This window comes from Rosa rugosa, chromosome 1 (genome assembly GCF_958449725.1).
Source record: "Rosa rugosa chromosome 1, drRosRugo1.1, whole genome shotgun sequence".
NCBI classification, from domain to species: domain Eukaryota; kingdom Viridiplantae; phylum Streptophyta; class Magnoliopsida; order Rosales; family Rosaceae; genus Rosa; species Rosa rugosa.
This window is the reverse complement of record NC_084820.1, coordinates 22,858,333-22,869,349: the sequence shown is the minus strand read 5'-3', so window position 1 is coordinate 22,869,349 and position 11,017 is coordinate 22,858,333. Positions and strand designations below refer to the sequence as shown.

At 40.2% G+C, this 11,017-nt stretch overlaps 2 protein-coding genes across 2 annotated transcripts; both read right to left on the bottom strand.

The window, feature by feature from the left end:
• Positions 1-2,257: 2,257 nt before the first annotated feature.
• LOC133725196 (riboflavin synthase-like) lies at positions 2,258-2,907 on the bottom strand. Its single transcript, XM_062152385.1, has one exon. It carries the CDS (start codon positions 2,773-2,775, stop codon positions 2,272-2,274), a length of 504 nt encoding a protein of 167 aa, XP_062008369.1. The 5' UTR covers positions 2,776-2,907; the 3' UTR covers positions 2,258-2,271.
• A 5,849-nt stretch (positions 2,908-8,756) lies between these two features.
• Positions 8,757-9,764, bottom strand: LOC133740782 (uncharacterized). Its single transcript, XM_062168727.1, has 2 exons — positions 9,648-9,764; positions 8,757-9,511 (listed from the first exon to the last, which is right to left on the bottom strand). The coding sequence occupies exons 1-2, from the start codon at positions 9,686-9,688 to the stop codon at positions 8,995-8,997; spliced, it is 558 nt and encodes a 185-aa protein (XP_062024711.1). The 5' UTR covers positions 9,689-9,764; the 3' UTR covers positions 8,757-8,994.
• Positions 9,765-11,017: the final 1,253 nt, after the last annotated feature.

Here is an 11,017-nt window from a genome sequence, read left to right as displayed (position 1 = left end):
CGGTGGTCCCATCCCCAATAGTTCAGGTGGGTCCAGCGGTACCTGCATCTGTATGACTGGCACCGGCACATTGGTACCGGGGTTGGCCTGGTGGGCGGCTGCTGCTTGGATTTGTCTCATCGCCGGGATTGTTTGCTGGGGTGGTGAATAGTGCCCGGTTAACGACTACCGCTGGGTCGGGGGGTTGGGGAATAGCGGACTGGTCCGCCTGCTCTTCAGCGTTTCCCCCGCTACCGTTAGTCATGGTGATTGTGGTGAGATGATCTTTTGTTCAAGGGTTCCCACAGACGGCGCCAATGTTAATGCTCAAAGTCTGGCGGTAGCCAAACCTTCGTTTAACGCGGGTCCGGTGGGCGGACCGCTACTCTGTAGACTTGGTGAACTTCGCTAGCTGTCAAATGAAAGACAGGGCGTCAGAGGGAGACCGCGTTGGGCGGTCTTCACTTCTCCGATGCCTAAGTCAGTCCAAACATATAGACAGCATAACAATAAATGAGTAGTAAATGCGTAATTAATGAGGAGAAAGGAGAGAACCTTTTATAGGTGAGGAGGAGTCTGATCTTCTCCTTGTTTTCGATGTGGGACTGATGTGCTTCAGTCCCCAGCTTTGGGAGCTTCTGATGCCATTTTGGCACGGCGCGTGGCGGCGCGTCGGCGATGATCTGGGGGTGATCCGAGGCTCAGGCTGTAGCCCGCCTGGCTGTGTATCTGCATGTTATTCCTTTGGCGGGAATTAGTACCTCTGGCGGTACAATGAGCGTAGCCCATTATAGCTAATTATGCTTGTAAATGTACATGTATGTACACTCTCCAATCTTCTTCCATGTATGATGAAATTCCCATTTCTCAATCAAATCCCACACCCATGTTCCACTCCCATTTCATCTCTTAGCCCTGGTCTGATCTGCTCTTCCCACATGAAAATCCCACTTTCTTAACCATATTCCACAACCCTGATGCAAATCTCCTGACCCATTTTACAAATCCATCTTGAGCGAGATGTTTTGGTCGGCGGCGGAAGGGAACGACGCGAAGGCAAGTTCTTGGGTCTCCGGCCGAATTGGGATTTTGGGATGAGATCTGGGTTCTGCAAAATTTAGGGTAGTGCAGAAGACGTGGGTAATATTCACTTTTTAATGAGAATCACTAAAATGAGAACTAGTTGAGGACTTTTTGGTGAGACTCACTTTTCAATCACATTTCTGCAAATCAACAGTTAGATGTTTAAATATATATGTGTAGATCATTTATGCAATTTTTCAACCAAATTGAAAATCGTTAAGAAATTTATAATCGTGATTTATCAGTTATGAACATGAGCGGTTCATGTTTGAAAGATTTTATTCATCCATTAATTTGATCTAATTAGATACATTAATTAATCCTCATTTAAGTCCCGTCATTTCAATAACATACAAATACAAGCAAAAGCAAGGCCACAATTTTTCTATTAAAATACTACTCAAAATACCCTTGGCGAACTACAATCTGCCTGCTTCTCTTTTAAAGTGGAGAAATTTAGAAAAATAGCCTCTTTTAGGACCTTGAATTGATTTATAACCCAACTTTGAAAAATAGTTGAATTCTAACCATTCTACAGTGTTAAAAGACATTAATACCCCAAAGTTCATCGTATGGTTTTGTTTGGAACACTTTCGACCACTTATTTTTTTGATCTTCGACGTACAATTGTTCGGCTCAAGAACATCATGATAAGTCGGGTCGAAGGAGGATCCGAGCGGCGGAGGGGTTCGAAGTTGCAGGTGGGGTCGCCGGAATCAGAAGGTACTTTGACTTTCTTCTTGAGTATGGTACGGGTACTGATTAGATGACGAACAAAATTTGTTCTTAGTATCTTAAGGTATGAGCTTCTGCTGAATCTTTGAGCAAAAACCTTGGTTATGGGTGATGGCATAGGTAAATTAAAGAAACAAAGTTCTTCTGTTGAGGGTATTGGTATGGCTAATTTTCTGGGGTATTGAACTCGTGTGAGCAAGAGATTGACTGCAATTTTGATTGATTGATATGATTCTGGTATGGGTCTGGTTTGGAGTGTTCAGAAAAGAATCAAGGCAATTTGATTCTTTTATGGGTACCTGGAGTGTGTTATGGGTAATTGGTATGATGAACAAGGTTTCTGGGTAAGAGCACGTGCTTGATGTTCAAGCACAAGTTGGGAATGATCTGGGTTTGGTAAGAAAAGGATCAAGATCAGTTTTTGGAAATGGAATGGTTCAGTTGTTTTTAAATGCACATACAATATTCGTCCCATTAGACATGAGGAATCACCACCTTTTGCTGAGTATAAGCCACCAGCATGAAATTGAAGCACTCTTCATCATCAAACACATCCACCACAGTCAAACTAGTCCCATCCACAGCTATATACCCTTTCGGCACCACATACTTGAGTATTTCCTTCGTCGTCTTCACCTTGATCCACAATGAATCCTCCTCCGGCACCATCGACACTATCTCGCCGGTGCCGTCCACGTGTCCCTGGAAGAAATGCCCGCCCATCCGGCTCGTCGGCAGCACCGCCCGCTCCAGATTGACCAGCGAACCCGGCTCGAGCTCCACCAGCGAGGTCTTCCGCAACGTCTCCGGCGCCAGACCGACGGTGAAATGAGAATCGTCGAATTTCTTGACGGTGAGGCAGGTGTCGTTGACGTCGATGCTGTCTCCGAGGTGGACGCCGTCAAGGACGGTGGCGGCGCCGATTTTCATGTCGAATCTGCCGCCGTTGGCGGCGCCGAGCTGCTTGATTTCGCCCATTTCCGGTGAAGCGGGACAGGATTGTGTTGCGGGGAGGAGATAGGAGATGCGTGAGGGGCGGTTTCGCGAAGAGCAGTTGGTGAGAGTGAAGTGAGAGAGAAACAAACTGCCTCTCTGCGTAGTTTATAAAGTATAGGGTATTAATGTCTTTTAACACTGTAGAATGGTTAGAATTCAACTATTTTTCAAAGTTGGGTTATAATTCAATTCAAGGTCCTAAAAGAGGCTATTTTTCTAAATTTCTCTTTAAAGTGCCTCCCTTCTGTTTCGTCAAAGAGCATTCGGTTCTCCTGCATCTTGGATTTGTACGACGATATGTGGCCTGGATTGGGGTTGTACAGCATTAATCTCCACCAAGTGACCATTAATCATCTCTTTTACTTTGTTGAAGACATCACAAACTGCATTCCTGTACGACTTCTTAGTTGCAACTTCCCTCACAAGATAAATCGTCCACAAGAGGAGGGCAAACAACCCGAAAGCTCGGACAAGGATAAGCAGTAGCAAAACAGAGGCCAGAGTTCCGAACAAGAAGTTAATGTTGTTGATGAACTCTCCCATGTCTGAATTGGGAGCATGAGCTAATAGCTTCACAGTCAAGGACCCAAAGTAAACAAAGAAAGCAACGATAAACATCAGCATGGTGAAATAGTCGGTGACGAATGGAGATGCACTAGCAGATGTGTACTTCAGTTGGAGTAGCCATCCGAAAATGCTCATGACTGGTAAAAAAATACACTGGTGCAAAATTTTCCCATGAGAAGTGTGACCTTCTTGCCTTATGCTGCTATATATGGAGAGAAATGGGAATGTATAATTTTAGATGATTGAAAAACAAGCAGAAACTAGCTTAGAAAGAAGACAAATTTAATCGAATCAACAAAAGCGAGCTCTACTTACTTTGGTTGAGACTGAAGATTAACCGCATCGTTAAGATCCATCTCCGATCTGTCTATGGTTTTCTCCTTCTCTTTTCCACTCCCTGCTGTTTCTTTGTTCCAGTATAACACTTCGCTCTCGTCTATATATAGGAAAATGACCCACCAGCGGACAGCGGCTAAAATCAGAGTAAGACAAGTTTGCAGAGTACTACTATTAACTTATATGTCCAGCTTAGCTATGGATGATTCTAAGTCATGATGCAACGCGTGGGAATGCATTTCCAAGTTTAACTTCTTTACTCTGCATATATATGAAAGCATATGTACGTCATCAATTTTTGTTTTTCAAAATACTCTGCAATCTATTCCCACGATAGTGGTAGTTTCAAAAGTCGACTAGGCAAACTCTGCATATATAACTTGGTTGAGGTACGAGGAGTTTTGTCCTAACTGTACAATCAGAGTAACAGGTGCAAGCTTGGAAAGCAAACCCAATTTTTTCAGAGTAACCACGTAAGCGTCTTCGACGACGATTTTGGATATACTCTGCATATCTATGCACTCTTATCTCTTTTTTAATGGTCCGGCTAATTTATACTCTACATCCATACTCTGCATACAACACATTAGTTTTGAGACTGCATATTATAACTTTACCAGGAGATTACGCTAATATTAGACCACAGAGTAGAAAGCGACAGGTGGTTTGCTAGCTTTACTCTGTTTTGAGTTTTGACTTTTGACTAAGGGTTGTTTCTTTTATTTTCTTTTTTTGGTCTGAATATTGAAGACTGCTTATAAATGAACTTCTGGTGCTTTACTCTGTTTTACATTTACAGTATCAGTCTATAATTACCAAAATAAAAACGATAATATTTAGTTTAATATTAACCCGAAAATTGTTTAACTTGTCCCTTCAAATTTCACTCTATGGTCTAACAGAGGAAAACAAAAATGGATACATAGCCAAGTCCTCTCAAGCATCGTTCTCAAGTTCATCAGCAAACTGTAGATTTTAAAGCTTTTAACTCGATCGTCTTTGTAGTTTGCATTCTGAGTGCTGCATATGTAATGGGAAATTGTCAAATCGGTAATGAGCGATCAATACTTAGTAATTTTGTTTATTCACTACCAATATCTCCTTTACGTACTCAATTATATTCAACCTTTTGATCTAAATTCAATGGTGCAAAATAATGAGGCAAATAAACTCATATCAATTTTCTAGTTTTTTTTTTTTTTTTTTTTTGACAAATAATCATATAGATTTCATTAATACGGTAAGGCCAGAATGACCATTACATATCATTCCGCTACCATGTACAGATAGACAAGAAGTTGTGATGCAGTAGACACCACGTTGATACATATGGCAGGAGCATTCATTTGACATTTCATGCTCACTTATTCAAAGCGAGCCTATTAACTATGAAACAGTACGCATAGTAATAGGCCAGTTTAAAAGAAAAACTAACTAGAGGGTGGGTATAAAAACCCACCATTCATTCTAGACCCAAAAAGGTCAGGCCCAGAATCTAGCTTCCATGTTCCAAGCCGAAATAGCGGCCTCCTGACTAGGGCACCCAACCTAGATGGAGACCCAACAAGCTTAAGGCCCAAAAGTAACCTCTCTGCTGGAGACCACCATGATGACGCCGCCGCCTTTGGCCGATCAGACGGCCACCACGAGGAGAGAACTCCTGCCGTCAACATCATGGTTCGAACTCGGGTCCAAAGACAACCCAAAAGCATAGACACCCATATTCGAATCGGATTCGTGTTGTTGCCGCTCTGAATCTCTTGCCTTCTGTTCAACCATAGCCAACCCAGAAGCCAAACAGTCCAAAGCAGAGTCAAAGTGGACTCAATGAAATCGACTCCATCACGCCTTACCGTCCTCGTCAGCAGAAAACGACCCAACCTCTGAAAATTGGGATCGCTCTGTGTACTACTCCACCAGTGTCGTGGCCCGTGAATGGAACCCAATTCCAAGGGACAGGCCAGCACCGCCACGAATACCACAGCGAGCCTCAGCCACATCGCCTCCAATTCTTCGATCCAATTAAAAAGATTCGGATCCCATCCACCGCCATCAACATGGACATCCCCAAACGGGAAGAACCCGATTCCCCGCGCCGTGTACCAGGACACCAAACACCAGGTTATGCCCAACCAACCAGCCTTGACAACGCAAATGCTCGCCAGGAACGGAAGAGTCTCTGAGAATGGATCCGCCCTCGAAGGGATTCGGCCTTAGGGCTTTGAGAGAGAGAGCTCCACCGATACCTATTCGATCAAAAGATTGGGAGAAGTGAGGAGGTTTATCATTGAGGGAGACAGTGCCCTCCACCTCTGGAAGGACTAGAGAGAGATTTTGTGGTGGTTCGATGCAGTCGGAGCCGCTGTGTTTGTTGCCGCCGCAAACAAGTTGCGTTAGGGTGAGCGCAAAGAGGACCGCTGCTTGGGAGAGATTAGGGTTTCTCATGGTTTTTATATCAATTTTCTAGTTGTTCTCTACCATTTGATTTAATTCAGAAATAATTAAGTACAACTGAATATAAATGAATTGAATAGGTGAACATAACTCTATTGCTATTCGCTACCACCAAAGTGAATGTATCTCAACTTAGATAATTCACATAATTTTTTAATTTTTAATTTTTTTTTTTGCCGATGTGCACGAACAACTTCTTTTTTTTTTATTAAATTAAATAGAGGATTATGAGAGATTAGTTCCTCTGTGATAGCCGATTTGGGGTGACTAACACCCACCCACTGACGCAGTCGGAAGTAACGGGGTTTACAAGCGATAAACCCTAAAAGATATAGTTCTGGAGTCCACTAGAGGAATAGAGAAAAATCTCTAAATTTTATAAATTTGATATGATAAACTGATCCTAATACAAAACATGATGGTGCTTATATAGGCATCCAAGACCTAAAATCATAATCTAACAAGAAATCCTAAAGAATCCAAATTTAAAAGGAAACACCTAAAATAAAAGAATTCTAAAACAAATGTAAAACTAGCCTAAAAATATTAAATTCCGAATCGGATAATTAAAACGACATATTTTGGCCTAAATCCGTTAGGGCTCACTAAAGTGACTCTTGAAGATCTCGTCGTTCCCATTCTGGAAAGGTATCATGCGTCTTAAACGGACACAAGAAACCTGAAAAGTCCAAAACCAAATTTTCTTGAATATTGCAGCGGCTAGTAACTTCATTATGCGTGAATTACCTATTTTCCGATCACTCTTCTTGATTCCACGCCGCTTCTTTATTTTTCTAGTTTTTCGGCTAAACCAGGCTCATTCTCGTCCTACATCACCCACAATCTCGAAGGAAATGGGGTCATTGCAACTGAGAACCCAACAATAGACCAATCAATACATTTCTTGCAGGATTTTGGTGCACCACCTACTAAGTTATGTAACTTATGTTGAGCTGCTTGATATGATAGACTCTGCGCCAACCTCAATCTTGATAAAATCATCTAAATGTTGATCAATTAGATGTCCAGTTCAAAAACACTCATTTATGGGTTACTATCGTACTCATCAATTGCTAATTTTGTTATCTGCTGCTATTGTTTGTGGCAATGCGCTTACGTATTGAGAAAAAGACAACATTACATGGCATTACTATTGTTAACATTCTCTCAACCGTGAAGAATAAATACTGTCTGAATATTCTCACCATATACACTACCCTATTGATTTGGTTTTGGTCTTCTTACAGTTTAAGTTTGGTTTGGTTTTGATTTTTATCCTTTTCTCTCTTCTAAGTCGTGTTCTTAATCAAGAGACTTACAAATGTTTAAGCACACCTGAATGCAAACACAAATGACCCACTAGAAAAGAAGTGATCCTAAAAGAGGAACACAAATGCATACCTGAATATCCAACTTTCGAGCCAAAAATTGCATGAAAGATGGTCAAGATGAAGCACAAAAATGGGACTTGCCCAAATTCTAGATCTAGACTCGTGGCTCGTGGAGGACCAAAATCCGGGACGAGATCCTATGAAAGCCTAAAACCCAAAATTGGAACCGCTAATGACCCCGATCACATACTAGAATGTTTGTCCCCTAGATCCAAGGGCTAAGTTTGATAAAATCTAGAAGCTAGGACACCAAACATGTCGGCCAATGAAACTCGGCGCTCAAAGGAGGCAAGTTTATTTTGAAGACATGAGGAAGATTGGCGTTTGAAATTATGTTGGATTCGCACAACATAAACGCTAGATCTGTAAATGGACCGGATTTGGATCGGATCGACCTAAATCCAAATCCGTTTACTTAAAAAAAATTCGATCCAAACCCGCTCCGTTAACCCGGCGGATCATTGATAGCTCGATCCAAATTCGTATCCGCTGGATTAACGGATATCCGATCCGCTAATCCGACCCGTTTATAATTTCAAATATTTTAAAATTTTAAATAGTAATATTAAATTTATATCATGATACCTCATAAGATATTAATAAAATATTAAAACAACCTGAAAAGTATCACCAAAAGTAGAATTACATTATCAAAATTCTTAATACTTCTTCGAATCTTAGGTGATAGACTGTCCCTTAGATTTCTGCAAAAAAATTGTATTAGAAATTCTTCATATTTTATATATATATTTTTAAATAATATATTAATAAAAAATAATATTTTATTATTACAAAAAGGGGCCAGATCATTAACGGATCGGATCGACCTAAATCCGTATTTGATCCGTTAAATAAACGGGTTAACGGATTCGGATCATTGACGGATCAACAGATCAAAAATTTCTATCCAAACCCGTCCAATAGCCACGGGTCTGGATCAAAATCCGGTCCATTTACAGGTCTAATAAACGCTAGCGAGAAGGTAAAGTCGTAGCAGGGCCGGGGTATTCTATTGAGAACAACAAAGAGCAAAATAGAGAGATTGATTTTTTTCCTTTCTCTTCCTTCGTATATTTGAAAGTAAATTTCATTTCAATAAAATACAACTACAACTCTACAAGCAAAAGCAAGGCCACAAGTTGTCTCTTAAAATACAACTCTGTTTTAGAATAAGAAATTCGAGAGAAGATTGTAGAGAGAAATTGTTGTGTCTATTCATTGATAATAGGAGCTCTATATATAAGGATTACAAAGTACAATTTCTTGAAGTACAAGGATTCCTACTCTGACTTGAATTGGGAATTCTCTCCTATTACAACTATAGAACTAATCTTAGTTTGACAAGACACACTACAGTCAACATCCTTCAACAAACTCAGAATACCCTGGCTAACTACAATCCGCCCGCTCCCTTCCGTTTTCTTCTCTTTTAAAGTGCCTCCCTTCTGTTTCGTCAAAGAACATTCGGTTCTCCCGCATCTTGGATTTGTACAACGATATGTGGTGGAGGTTGGAATTGTACACCATTAATCTCCACCAAGTGACCATTAATCATCTCTTTTACTTTGTTGAAGACATCACAAACTGCATTCCTGTACGACTTCTTAGTTGCAACATCCCTCACAAGATAAATCGTCCACAAGATGAGGGCAAACAACCCGAAATCTCGAACGAGGATAAGCAGAAGCAAGAACGAGGCAAGCGTTCCGAACAAGAAGATAATGTTGTTGATGAACTCCCCCAAATCTGAATTGGGAGCATGGGCTAATAATATCTCCACAGTCAAGAACCCAAAGTAAACCAAGAAAGCGACTATAAACATTCGAATGGTAACATAGTCGGTGACGAATGGAGATGCAGTCGCAGATGTGTACTTTAGTTGGACTAGCCAGCCTAAAATGGCCATGACTGGTAAAAAAATACAATGGTGCAATATTGCCCCACGAAAATTGTGACCCGCTTGCCTTGGGCTGCCATATATGAGAAAGAATTAACATTATTGCATGGTAATGTATAATCTGAAATGATCGAAAAACAAGCAGAGACTAGCGAGAAAGAAGATAAATCTAATCGACTCAACAATGACAAAAACACCGAGCTACTTACTCTGGTTGATTCTGAGGATTAACGGCACCGTTAAGATCCATCTCCTATCAATCTGTGTATGATTTCTGCTTCTCTTTTCCGCTACCTGCTGTTTGTTTGTTCAAATATGACACTTTGCTCTCGTCTATATATATAGGAAATATAAGCCTCTAGTGGCTAAAATGAGAGTAAGGCAACTTTGCAGAGTAGAAATCTCATGTTTTCAAAGCAACCACGTAAGTGTCGTCCACGACTTCTTTGGATTTGACCCGCGCAGGTTGCATCAGCAATATACTCTCATACTCTGCATATCTATATGTACTTTCCTTTTAATTGTCTGTCGCTTTTATACTGTGCATACAACACATTTGTTTTGGGACTCTACATATTATATCTTTACCAGAAGACCATGCTAATAACTAGACAACAGAGTAGAAAGCGACAGGTGCTTTGCAACCTTTACTCTGTTTGACTTTTGATGAAGGGTTGTTTCTAAATGAAACTTCTGCTGCTTTACTCTCCTTTACTCTGTTTTGGCTTTTACTCTGTTCTACATTTAACAGTCTATAATTCGGAATATATATATAGAGAGACTTTCTAATGAAAACTACTAAAATTAGGACTTGTTGAGGACTTTTTAATCAATAGTTTGAGAGACCTACTTTTCGATTACACTACGATAAATCAACCGTTAGATGTTTATGTATGCATGAGTAGATTACTTCTGAAAATTTTCTTCCAAATTACTAATCGTTAAGGTACCGAACCAGATAAATCAATTGATGAACCAAATCTGTCAAACATGAACCGTTGATGTTCATAACTGATAAATCACAATTATGAATGTCTCAACGATATTCAATTTGGTTGAAAAATTGCATAAATGATCTACATATCTAACGGTTGATTTGATGAAATATGATCGAAAAGTGAGTCTAACACAAAAGTCCTCATTTTAGTGGTCTTCAGAAGGAGGGATCGTGTGTGTGTGTGTATATATATACAGGGTATTTCTAGTGAGGGATCTCTTTTTTTGATATTTTCTAAGGATAGGGCATTAGACCAACTTTTCGATCATTTTTTAGCATCTTAACCGTTCAGTTTTTAGGTCCTAATGTGCAGATCACTTCTGCAAATTTTCAACCAAATTGATTATTGTTAAGGCATTCAAACTGCGATTTAAAATTATAAGTATGAACGGTTCATGTTTGACAGATTTGGTTCGTACATTGATTTAATCTAGTTTGATATCTTAACGATCACTGATTTGGCTGAAAATTTGCAGAAACGATCTACACATTATGACCTAAAAACTGAACGGTTGAGATGACGAAATGTGATCGAAAAGTTGGTCTAATGCTCTATCCCTAGAAAAGACCAAAAAAAGGGAT